This window comes from Mandrillus leucophaeus, unplaced genomic scaffold, assembly GCF_000951045.1.
Source record: "Mandrillus leucophaeus isolate KB7577 unplaced genomic scaffold, Mleu.le_1.0 Scaffold1063, whole genome shotgun sequence".
NCBI classification, from domain to species: Eukaryota; Metazoa; Chordata; class Mammalia; order Primates; family Cercopithecidae; genus Mandrillus; species Mandrillus leucophaeus.
In genome coordinates this window covers 608,695-621,181 of record NW_012098799.1, presented here as the reverse complement: position 1 = coordinate 621,181, position 12,487 = coordinate 608,695, and the positions used below count along the sequence as shown (strand labels likewise).

Sequence of the window (12,487 nt, the reverse complement as noted above, 5' to 3'; positions counted from 1 at the left end):
CCTCCTTGCCTTCCACCATGATTGTGAGGCCTCCCCAGCCATGTGGAATTGTAAGTCCAATAAACCTCTTTCTTTTGTAAATTGCCTAGTCTCAGGTATGTCTTTATCAGCAGCATGAGAATGAACTGATACAGTGCATTATCTTTTTGATGTCCTGTATTCAATTTACTAGTATTTTGTTGAGGATTCTTGCATGAATGTTCATCAGGGATGTTGGTCTGCTGTTTGCCTTTTTTGGTGGTTGTGTCCTTGTCCAGTTTTGGTATTAGGGTGATAGTGACCTCATGGAATGAATTAGGGAGAATACTCTCCTCTTCAATTTTTTGGAACAGTTTCAGGAGGAGTGGTATTACTTCTTTTTATATTTGATAGAATTTGGCTGTGAATCCCTCAGCCAAGCTCCCTCAACAATCCCTGAGCTTGTCTTTGTCGGGATTTTTTTTTTTTTTTTTTTTTAACTACTGATTCAATGTTGCTGTTCATTATTGGCCTGTTTAGATTTTCTATTTCTTCCTTGTTCAATCTTGGTAGGTTGTGTGTTTCCAGGAATTTATCTCTTTCCTTTAGGTTTTCTTGTTTGTGAGTATATAGTTGTTCATAATAGTTTCTGATGTTCTATTGTGTTTCTGTGGTATCAGTTGTAATGTTTCCTTTTTTATTTCTCATTGTGTTTATTTGATTCATCTCTCTTCTAGGTTAGTCTAGCTACTGGTTTATCAGTTTTATTTATCTTTTTGCAGAATCAACTGTTTTTTTAAATAATTTGTATCTTTTTTTGGTCTCTATTTCATTTAGTTCTACTGTGATCTTTGTTATTTCAAATTCTGCTAGTTCTGAGTGTGGTTTGTTCTTGATTTTCTAGTTTTTTGAGATGCACTGTTAGGTTGATAATTTATAATCTTTTTTTTAAATAATAGGCATTTAATGCTATAAATTTCCCTCTTACCACTGCTTTTGCTATGTCCCACAGGTTTTGGTTTGTTGTGTTTACATTTTCATTTGTTTCAAAAAATTTTTAATCTTTTGTATTAATTTCTTCTTTGATCCAGTGATTGTTCAGGAGCTTGTGTAATATCCATGTGTTTGTATAGTTTCTGAAGTTCCTTTTTGTATTGATTTCTATCCACTGTGGTATGAGAAAATAATTGATAGGATTTCATTTTTAAACATTTGTTGATACTTGCTTTATGGCCTAACATGTGATTTATCTTGGAGAATGTTCCATGTGCTCATCGAAAGAGTGTATATTCTGCAGTTGTTGGGCAGAATATTCTGTAAATTTGTTAGGTCCGTTTGGTGTAAAGTCCAATTTACATCTAATGTTTCTTTGTTGGTTTCCTGTCTAGATGATCAGTCTGATGCTGTTAGTGGTGCATTGAAGTCTCCCACCGTTATTGTATCTATCTCTCTCTTTAGGCCTAGTGATATTTGTTTTATGGATCTGGGTGCTCCAGTGCTGGGTGCATATAAATTTAAAATTGTTATAACCTCTTGCCAAATTGATCCCTTTATTATAGAATGACGTTCTTTGTCTTTTTTTAACCGTCTTTTATTTAATATCTGATTTAATTGATGCAAGTACAGCTAGTGCTGCTCACTTTTGGATTTTGTTTGTGTGGACTGTCTTTCTACTCCTTTACTTTTGGTCTATATGTGTCTTTACAAGTAATGTGAGTTTCTCATAAGCATCATATAGTTGGATTATATTTTTAAAATCTATTTTGCCAATCTGTATCTTTTAAATGGGGCATTTAATTCACTTATTTTCAAGGTTTATATTGATAAGTGAGGGTTTGTTCTTGTCATATTGTTAATCATTTTCCAGTTTTATAAATTCTCTGTTTTTTTCTTGGAATGTTTGTCTTTGTGGTTTGGTGGAATTCTGTAGTGGTGCCATTTGATTTCTTTTTCTTCCTCCTTTGTGTGATTGCTTTACCAGTGAGTTTTATACTTTTGTGTGTTTTCATGATGATGAATATCACTTTTACTTCCAAGTTTAGGACTTCTTTGAGCATTTCTTGTAGGGCCAGTTTAGTGGCGATGAATTCCTCAGTATTTGCATGTTTGGGAGAGACTTCATTTCTTCTTATTTATGAAGCTTATTGCTGGATATTGAGTTCTTGGCTGGCAGTCTTGTTTTTTTTGTTTTTTTTTTTATATCAGCACTTTTAATACGTCATTCCCTTCTCTTCTGGCTTTTAAGGTTTCTGGTAAGAAGTCTCATGTTAGTCTCATGGAGTTTCCTTATGTAGGTGATTTTTTTTTATTTCAGCACTTTTAATATGTCATTCCCTTCTCTTCTGGCTTTTAAGGGTTCTGGTGAGAAGTCTCATGTTAGTCTCATGGAGTTTCCTTATGTAGGTGACAGGGTGCTTTTCTCTTGATGATTTTATTTTATTTTTTTCTGTCAAGCTGTTCTTTATCTCAGGAAGAGGGCAGGGCAGGGGGCTCAGTCTTTCTTAGCAGTAATTTTCCTCATGGTGGCCAGGACATTGCTCAGCTTCTCTCGTTTCCTCTTGGTGAGGATGTGTGTCCCCACCCTTTTCTTGATGAACTTGAGGGCCTGTTTGTCCTTGGAGACCTTCAGTAACTCCTTGGTTCGCCGCTCGTATGGGGTGAAGCCACACACCTCTCGGGTCATGCCCCGCACACACTTGGTATGTTTGGTCAGGCGCCCGAGGCTACGACTGTGTCTGGGCTTGCTCACATTCTTGGTCACCTTGTGGCCTTTGTTGAGGCCCACAACCATAGTGTAGCACAGAGCCATTGCTGCTGCTCTCCAGTGGTGGCTGTGGTTAAAGGCTGTCTTGCTGATTTTAGAATTCTTTTTACCTTAGACAATCTGATTATAATATGCTGTGGCAAACTCCTTTTTGCATTGTGTTTTCCTTGGGATCACTGAGTCTCCTATGTCTGGATGTCTAAATCTTGCTATACTTGGAAAAGTTTCATTTCTTATTTTGTTAAATAGGCTTTCTAAGCCTTTTAATCTCTCATCTCCCTCAGGAATACCAATAATTTGTAAGTTTGGTCATTTTATGTAGTCTCGAATGGCACATGTATACCTATGTAGCAAACCTGCATGTTCTGCATGTGGATCCCAGAACTTAAAGTCTAATAAAAAAAATAAATAAATGAAAGTAATAAGCAAGTTCAAAAAAAAAAAAAAGCTTTGTTTATTCTTTTTCTTTATTTCTGTCTGACAGGATTATTTCAAAAGACCTGTCAAGTTCTGAAATTCTTTCTTCTGTTTGATCTAGTGTTTCAAGTTCTGAAATTCTTTTTTCTGCTTGATCTAGTATTTCAAATGTATTTTGTATTTCCTTCAATGAATCTTTTAGTTTCAGAATTTGTGTGTGTGTGTGTGTGTGTGTGTGTGTGTGTGTGTATGTGTGTATGTGTGTGTAGAGGGGGAGAGAGAGAGAGACTTGTTCTGTTGCCCAGGCTGGAGTGTAGTGGTGTGATCATAGCTCAGTATGACCTCAAACTTTTGGACTCAAGTGATCCTCCTGCCTCAGCTTCCTGAGTAGTTGGGATTTACAAGCATGTGCCAACATGCCTAGCTAATGTTTGTATTTTTAGTAGAGACAGGTTCTCGCTATGTTGCCGAAACTGGTCCTAAACACCTGGGTTCAAGCAGGCCTCTTACCTTGGCCTCCCAAAGTGCTGAGATTATAGGCATTAGCCACTGTACTCGGCCTTTTTATCTTTTAAAGATATTTATCTCCATGTTAAAAGGTTTTATTTGTATTCTGAATTGATTTTTTGAGTTCTTTGTATTGGTTTTTAGATTTCTCTGGCATCTCATTGAGCTTCTTTAAAATCAGTATTTTGAATTCTTTATCTGGGATTTTGAGGATTTTTTTTTCTTTTTTGGTTAGGATCTATTGCTGGAGAATTACTGCATTCATTTGAGGCCATCATATTACCTAGCTTTTTCATGTTTTCTGTATCTTTATGTTAGTTTCTGCTCATCTGGCTTCATAGTTACATCTTCTTTTTTAAAAAATGACTTTCATGTGGATGGGGGACTTTTTTCTTGAAGATGTGACAATGATGTTAGTTGGGTAAGGCCGTCTGGCTTTGCTTTCAGGTGCATGCAGTAGTGAAGACTGTGTATAATTTATATGGCTATCTTCATTGTGGTAATGTGTGGTTCTTGGCGGGGCCTGTGGTGAAGTTGTGCTTGTGACTTGAGTGCCTGATGGGCCCATCATCAGGTTTTAATGGTAGCAGAAGTGTGCCAAGTATGTCTATCCTTGTGACCTGGGACAGCATATGCTGGCTCCTGTGTTGGCAGTTTCCAGGCAGGCTAATGTTTGGGCATATGGGTGGCTTTCTCAGATGCCAGTTTTAGTAGCAGTATACCAGGCATATAAGAAGGCTTTCGAGCTCCCGAGCAGCTGGGGTAGTGAGGGTGATAGATGTAGCAGTGGTGGTGAGATGTTCTCCTTGTTCCCTTGCACTGTGCTCTTGTGCTGGAAGTGGTTGCAACAGGCTGTGCAAACTGGCTTCTAGGTCAGAAGGTGGTGCTTGCAGGTAAGAGCCAACTGAGACTGTAGAAGTAGGGTGTTTATGCTCAGTCTCTGTCCCCTAGAAGTGCTCATGTGCCCCAGGTGGTGGATTGGGTTGTGGAACACCCAGAACCTGGCCCCCCCCCACCAGTTTGTGTTGGCATAGGGTTAGGGGGGTGAAGCTGGGTGGATCCAGACTGGGCAAGCTTGTACTCAACACTTCCCAATGGCAAGTGCATGCATGAACTATGACGTGGGGGTAGGGCAGGCAGTGTAGTCCTCACGCCTCTGGTGAAATGCTTGGGTGAGAGGTGACTGCTGCTGTGCTGAGGTCGTGCCATAGGTGCCAGGGAGGATGAGACCACTGCTGTCCCTCCCCCATCCCAGCTGTGGCAGCCAACCTGGCTGTTCTGTTAGTATGGCAGTTTGCACCTAGCCCGTAATTCAACCATGAGCCATAGAAGCCAGCACCCAGCTCAAGACCAAGCCTCTGCAGTAACTCATCCTGCTCAGGATTGGAGCATTGGGAGCCTGGTTCCAGTGCCAGAGACTGCAGCCCATGCCATGTCTGCTTCTTAGTTTTGGTTGTGGGATCCCCATTGATCCCCATTCCTGCTCAAGCCCCTGCTCCACAAGATGCAACCTGATCTTCCCCAATGGCCAAGACTGGTGCTGCAGATTTCCAGGACCACTCATAGTTGCTAAGAGCTAGGATTAAGAATGGCATCTTACTGTGGCTACTTAGTTCTCAGGAATTGTGTGGGACCCAGGGCATGTTGCCTCCCTGGAGCTGTTCCTTCTCATAGTCTCCTGGATGCTCCCTAAATCAGATTCAGAATTTGGGTGGGTCAGGGTGCTCTCCTGTGGCCTGAATTGTATGATTCCCCAGTGGGAAAGTGGACTGCAGAAAGATATTCACTCTCTCTTGTATTGGGGATTCATTGCCAGTTCCCAGCCAGTCTTGACCACACAGGCTGTCTGCTTTCCTTCTCATTCCCAGATTTTGGAGTTTCCTTTCACTTTTTCTGTTGAACCCTGTGTTCCTTGTTGGATAATGTATTCAAAGTGTGATTGTCTGCATACCACTTTGGTTTTTCTAAGTGGATGAGGCATGCTGGAAATGTTTTTAGTCAGCTATCTTGGAAAACAAAGGTCAGCCTCCTGTCACTTTTTGAGCTTCTTTGATCTTTTCATATGGTTACTGTGTTTTCTTATGACCATTATTTTCAGACTTCTCTGCTTGCTGTTTTTTCTGTACTCACTTTCTAACTGTTGGCCTTCCTGATAGCCCATTCTTTGTCCTCTAATTCGATACTCTGATATTAGGTGATGTCCTCCATTTCTGTGATTTAATAGAACTAACCATATTCCTACAACTTTCAAATTTTTTTTTGTTTGTTTGTGTTTTGAGATGGAATCTCATTCTGTCGCTCAGGCTGGAGTTCAGTGGCACAATCTCGGCTCACTGCAACCTCTGCCTCCCGGGTTCAAGCAATTCTCCTGCCTTAGTCTCCTGAGTAGCTGGAATTACAGGTGCGCACCACCATACCTGGCTAAATTTTGTATTTTTAGAAAGAGATGGGGGTTTCACCATTGTTGGTCAGGCTGGTCTCGAACTCCTGACCTTGTGATCCGCCCATGTCGGCCTCCCAAAGTGCTGGGATTACAGGCGTGAGCCACTGTGCCTGGCCACAACTTTCAATTTTATATATCTATCCCAGACTTCACTTAGGAGATCAAGATTCATCTGTCTAATGCCCATTTAACAGCCCCTCTTTGAGTCTCTCTCAGATGTCTCGGTTTATACAGATATAAACTTGAACCCTTCATTGCACCTCTGTTTCAAAAAAAAAAACCAAAGCAAAAACCTCACCAGCAGAAGAAACTACAAAAATCCTGTTACACTCCCACTGTTTATTAGATAATATTATTTTAGCTGTCTAGGCCAGAATCCTGGGTGCCATCCTTGATTCTTTCCTCTCGTTTCTTCCACATACCTAGTTCCTTGCCACTCCCTGTGAGTACTAATTTCAAAATATATTTCAAATTTTATCCACTTTCTCTTATCCCTATTCTTGCAATCTTAATACAAGTTACTATCATCTATCTCTGAGACCACTGTATTATTTATGAGTGCCTAATACTAGGTATTATACAGAATAACAAACTGAGCATAATTTTGTTTTTAGGATTTCAAATTAATTGTAAACACTAATTTTGAACTCCCAGAATTCTGAAGTTACAAGAATAAGAGGTAAAACCCTAAATATAAAAAAAAAAATCCTAAACTAAAAACAGTGACTTCATTTTCCTCCCTAATAGAACTGTGTGATGCTTGGGTATCCAGAGGAGGTAAGCCAGAATATTGGGAAACATTTGTTTCTAGTTCAGATTTTGGTTTCTAGTAATTCTATTGTTTTTTAAGTTATTCAGAATTTTATGGTGGGAGGAGGAAGAATAGAAATTAATTTTTATATTATATAAACATAACTTTTTTTTTTGCCAGTTATATAATTTTACATTAGGTTAAGAGTGAGAATATATATCTATCTCCTCTATATGTATCTCTATATATTACATATGTAGTAATACATATGTTAATGTTCTGAATAAGGAACTTACTATATTGCTAAGTGAATAGGTCTCATCCCTTGGAATGAAGTTGAGCATTATTGATAGGAGGTTGTTTTTATGAGGGCAGACCAGATACTAAATGAGATACATTGAACTAAACTGCATGCTCTTCCTAACAGAGGCACAAAATTTTCTTACGTTTTTAACCAATTAAGTATAATGGGCTAGTGTGAGCAAAGTAAATTTCTATGATAAGGTAACTAACTTGATATTCAGGTAGTTGTTGGGGGTTTGTACCTTTGGGGACATTATTTGTCTGCCATGAATAGAGGTTATTTTGCTGGCATCTAGTGGGTAGATGCCAGAGATGCTGCTAAGTATCCTACAGTGGCCAGGATAGCCCCCCACAATGGTTATCAGACGTCCACAGTGGTGAGGTTGAGCCAACTCTCTTCTAGAGTATTTGTTTTTCAACCCACTACTGCAATGTCCTAAGTATTTTTCAAAATTCATTTAACAAATAAACCCTTAATAGAGGAGTAATGGTTTTAACAATTCCATGATTTTATTTTTGTGAAAATTTAAATGAATGGAAGTATATTTGTGTGTACTTGCAATAATTTAGGAGACAAAGGAATCAAGGATGAATACCAGGTTTCTGGCTTGAGCAACTCACCAGGAGGATGTTGTTGACATTGAGATGAGAAGAAAAAAAAAAATAGAAGTGTGGGAAAAGATCTTCATTTCAGATTTTATACTTGTAGAATTTGAGGTGCCTGAGAGATATCAAGGTGAAGTCCTGAAGATCAGAACATAGGCTTTTAGACATATCCTTAATTTGCAATTCATCAGTATATAAATATAATTTGGACCTAGGATGGATGAAATCACCCAGTAGAGTGTATATCTTTTTTTTTCCATTTACTTTTCAGATTTACTGAGTGAACATAATTTTCTTTTCATAAACATTTGATCTAAATCATTTTTGTTGTTGTTGTTGCTGGTTGTTTGGTTTTTAATACTGGGAACACTGAGATTCAGTTAGAAAGATACCCTGAAATCTGAAATACACCAATCCCTCCCACTCTCCACCCAAAATCTAGTTGGTTTAAATGAGCAGAATGATCCATTTTTCCATTTTAGGTAAGCAGATGTTTATGAAAGATCTTAGAACTGTTTGCCTCATTTATCAGACAAATTTACAAGCAAAGAAGCCATTAATCGTATTTCAACTTGTAAATAGAAGACGACTAGGACTCAGGTTCATATCTTACACTTTTAACATGAACTGGTTGAAAGAAACATTAACAATTTCAAACTAAAGAAATTTTAAGTTTTTCCTCACAAAAGCATAAAAATGGAGATCTTAACAGGAAATTCTTAAAAGGTAAAAACAACTCTTACTTATACTAGTCCTTGGGTAGTTTAATATAGAACAGGTTGTTCTTTTTGTTTCTTTGAAAAGGAATTTTTGGTCCCAAGTCTGTTCCTGCTTAGTTAGTATCTGCTCCAGCCTTCCCCTCTCTCCAAGCGGCCTCCTTGACGGCCTCCACCCCTGGGCACCCTGCAGCTCGACCGGCTGTAAGAATCATGCAGGGGAGGGCTGCTCCTTTCCATGGGCAGAGGGAGCCCAAGATCCGGTGTGCCTACCCGATCTCGACCTCTCGAGTAGCTATCGCTCCGGCCGTAACTGTTGCTGGAACTGTTGCGGCCCCCACCGTAGGCGTCGGGCGAGCTGCCCAGGTACTCCTTATAGCGGCCTCCTCCTGCGTAGCGGTCACTCAGGCCGTAGCTGCTGATGGAATTGTCGTGGCCCCCACCGTAGGCATCAGGCGAGCGGCCTCCATACTCCTCGTAGCGGCCTCCTCCTCCGTAGCGGTGGCTCCGGCCATGACTGTTGCTGGAACTGTGGCGGCCCCTGCTGTAGGTGTCGGGCGAGTGGCCTCGGTACTCCTCGTAGCTGCCTCCTCCTCCGTAGTGGTCGCTCCGGCCGTAACTGTTGCTGGAACTGTCGTGGCCCCTGCTGCAGGCATCGGTGGAGCGGTCCCCGCTGTGGGCGTCGGGCGAGTGGCCCCCAGTGTGAGCACTGGGATAGCGGCCACCGCTGTGGGTGTCAGGCGAGCGGCCCCCGCTGTGGGTGTCCTGCGAGCAGCCTCGGTACTCCTCGTAGTGGCCTCCGCCTCCATAGCGTTGGCTCCCGCGGTAACTGTTGCTGGAACTTTGGCGGCCCCCGCTGTAGGCGGCCTCCGGCGAGCGGCCCCCGCTGTAGGCGGCCTCGGGCGAGCGGCCCCGGCTGTAGGCGGCCTCGGGCGAGCGGCCCCCGGTGTTGGCGGCCTCGGGCGAGCGGCCCCCGCTGTTGGTGGCCTTGGGCGAGCGACCTTCGTACTCCTCGTAGTGGCCTCCTCCTCTGTAGCAGTGGCTCCAGCTGTAACTGTTGCTGGAACTGTCGTGGCCTCTGCTGTAGGGGATGGGCGAGCGGCCCCCGCTGTAGGTGTCAGGGGAAGGGCCTCTATACTCCTCGTAGTGGCCTCTTCCTCCATAGCGGTCGCTCCGGCCGTTGCTGGAACTGTCGCGGCCCCCGCTGTAGGCATCTGGCAAGGTGACGGGCAAGGCGTCGGGTGAGCGGCCCCGGTACCCCTCATAGCGGTATCCTCCTCCGTAAGATGGCGGTGTCCCCCGCCCAGGGGTGGCGCGGCACGGGCCTCTGTAGCTCTCGAGGGGCTCTCGGTAGGAGCCTCTGCTGGGATGATCCACGTAGTCACGGTCGCAACCCCTGTAGCTGTTTTGCTTGCCATAGCCTCTCAAGGGACAGTAGTCCCGGACACTGGAGTGGCTATAATAGCGGCGGCTGTACTCTCTGAGCGCGGAGATAAAATCCCCGGGGTCGCGGCAGCGGGACAGTGGCTCCCGGAGCAGTGGGCCTGAGTAACCCTCTCGCCCCCACATGGCCGGCGCCTTCCCAGACATTCCACCGCCACCAATGCGAGCCAGGCTCGACGGGGGCGCAGCCCTCTTGCGGGGTGGGCCCGCCCAGCGCTGCAGCTGCACGCTTGAGTAGCCATCTCGCCCCCACACAGCTAGGGCCTTCCCGCGCATTGCACTGCCAACGCTGCGAGCCAGGCTCGACGGCGCGGCCCTCTTGCGGAGTGGGCTGGCCCAGCGCTGTGGCGGTGGCCCACGCTTCCTGGGCATCGGGGCCCTGTAGGGCCACTGGTCAAAATACCCCGCGTAGCCGTGGCCATCATCAGGCCCGCCCCAGGAGTGGGGTCGCTGTGGGCTGCTGCCACACCCACGGGTTCCGTGTGGGAACCTCGAGCGACTGCTGCTGCCGGGGGGCGGCGGCCCCCACCGGCTGCTCTTGAATGCTGGTTTGATGGCCCGGGCCACCTTGATGGCCTTACCATCAAGGTACTTGCCATTCAGATCTCTGGCTGCGGCCTTGGCATCTGCAGGGCTTTCGAAGGTGACGAACGCAAAGCCCCTCGATTTGTTGGTTTCTCGGTCTTTCATCAGGAAAACGTTGATGATGCGGCCATACTTGACAAACTCAGCCTTGAGGGCTTTGTCGTCGGTTTTGAGGTTGAGGCCCCCAACGAAAAGCTTCTCTGGGCGATCCGCTTCCATCATGTCTGCTTTTCGAATGGTGGGTCAGAGGCAGTGGGAGGTGATGAGGCAGCAACTCAGTCGCGGTCTTCCAGCACTCTCGTAGAGGGCGGCTCCTACCGGTTGGGGGGTGTATGTCTCAAGAAGGAAAAGAGTACCTTAGTCATAGTTCTTGGGAACAACAACGTTTATGATACAGATAGAGGAAAACCTAGGAAAAGAAAATAAGAAGTAGCCAGAGAGGTAGAAGAGATCCCAGAAGTGTAGTCTTCTAAGCCAAAGGAAAATAATCTTTCCAGACATATGGAATGGTTATTGATATGGTGGTTGTTGGTAACATTGGTGGATGTGAGAGTGGATAGAAACCAAATTGTAGTGGGTTGAGAAGTCCATGGTAAGTAATAAATTTAGTTGTGTTGTAGATTTATGTAAGTTTGGCTGTAAAAGAAGAGGCAGATGGAGGGGGATGTGGGATCGTGGGAGGTAGTTTTGTGTTTGCTTTTAAAGATCAGAGATAATTCTTCATTGGTATTTTAAAAGACAAATCGCATATTTGAAATTTAGGTATACTGAAGCATATCAAATACGTTTGGTTAATAGACATGCATTCTGTGAGTTTTTTTTTTTTTTTTTTTTTGAGACAGAGTCTCGCTCTGTCACCCAGGCTGGAGTGTAGCGGGGTGATCTCAGCTCCCTGCAACCTCTGAGCCTCCGGGGTTCAAGCGATTCTCCTGCCTCATCCTCCTGAGGAGCTGGGATTACAGGGGCCCACCACCACATCCAGCTAATTTTTGTGTTTTTAGTAGAGACAGGGTTTCACCGTGTTGGCCAGGCTGGTCTCCAACTCCTTAGCTCAAAAGATCTGCCTGCTTTGGCCTCCCAAAGTGCTGGTATTACAGGTGTGAGCCACCGCGCCCAGCCGTATGAGTGTATTTCTAAATGCCTTCAAGGTATTGATGGATAATATTGTATATTTTAAAGTATTTTAAGTAGTTGCTTAGATTCTAAGTGATTCAGCAAGTGTGAAAATAGTTCTTTTAATTACCATAGATATTGGTATATGTTTAATACTCAGACACTATTTTTTTTTCCAGATCTTTCCAGAAATCGTTTTACAGAAATTCCTTCTGATGTCTGGTTATTTGCACCCCTTGAAACATTAAATTTATATCATAATTGCATCAAAAGCATTCCTGAAGCCATTAAAAATCTACAGATGTTAACGTACCTTAACATTAGGTAAGGAAACAATTTAAAAATAAATTTTGGTTTTTATTGTCGTTCTAATCCTTTTTTAGTGGCAAAGGAATATGTTTGATTTGGCTGTGTAGCTTAAATTTATCTCAACAGTATCTTATTTGTGTTTTTTTATGTTCACATTATTTTGTAGGCTTTTCTTGAGAGCAGAGCTTTGCAAACTTTAACACACAGGAATTACCTGGGCATCTGTTAGAATGCAGATTGTAATTTCTTAGGTCTGTTGTGGGGCCTGCATTTCTAACAAGCCCCTTGGCAATGCTCATGCCTACCTGCTGGTCCTTAGACCTCAGTTTGAGTAGCAAGGTTTTAGACCATAAATATTTTCCAGAAATTATAGCACCACTATACAGATTTTATATGCATCCTTAGATATGTGAAACAAACAGTGCTTGAGTTATTTTTTCTCACTTTTGTGACTTCCTGCTTCTACTTGAAGGATGGTTAGAGTGGGATGAGAATATTGAAAGGTTTGGAAGTGGATGACAGTTCATGTTTATACTTAGTAAGTACTTACCATGTGCTAGGCCGTGTTCCAA

General features: G+C 43.3%; 3 protein-coding genes across 4 annotated transcripts in view; 1 reads left to right on the top strand and 2 right to left on the bottom strand.

Moving 5' to 3' along the window:
• The window catches only part of LRCH2 (leucine-rich repeats and calponin homology (CH) domain containing 2), a 128,270-nt gene that overhangs the window by 34,048 nt on the left and 81,735 nt on the right, over positions 1-12,487 (top strand). For both annotated transcript variants that reach the window (XM_011984432.1, XM_011984425.1), the window contains exon 2: positions 11,786-11,930. In XM_011984432.1, the coding sequence (XP_011839822.1) occupies positions 11,786-11,930 (145 nt within the window). The remainder of the gene's footprint in view (positions 1-11,785; positions 11,931-12,487) is intronic.
• Positions 2,450-2,767, bottom strand: LOC105542742 (putative 60S ribosomal protein L36-like 1). The gene has a single exon (XM_011984405.1). The coding sequence runs from the start codon at positions 2,765-2,767 to the stop codon at positions 2,450-2,452; it is 318 nt and encodes a 105-aa protein (XP_011839795.1).
• Positions 8,586-10,751, bottom strand: RBMXL3 (RNA binding motif protein, X-linked-like 3). Its single transcript, XM_011984413.1, has 2 exons — positions 9,734-10,751; positions 8,586-8,851 (listed from the first exon to the last, which is right to left on the bottom strand). Exons 1-2 carry the CDS (start codon positions 10,713-10,715, stop codon positions 8,586-8,588), a joined length of 1,248 nt encoding a protein of 415 aa, XP_011839803.1. The 5' UTR covers positions 10,716-10,751.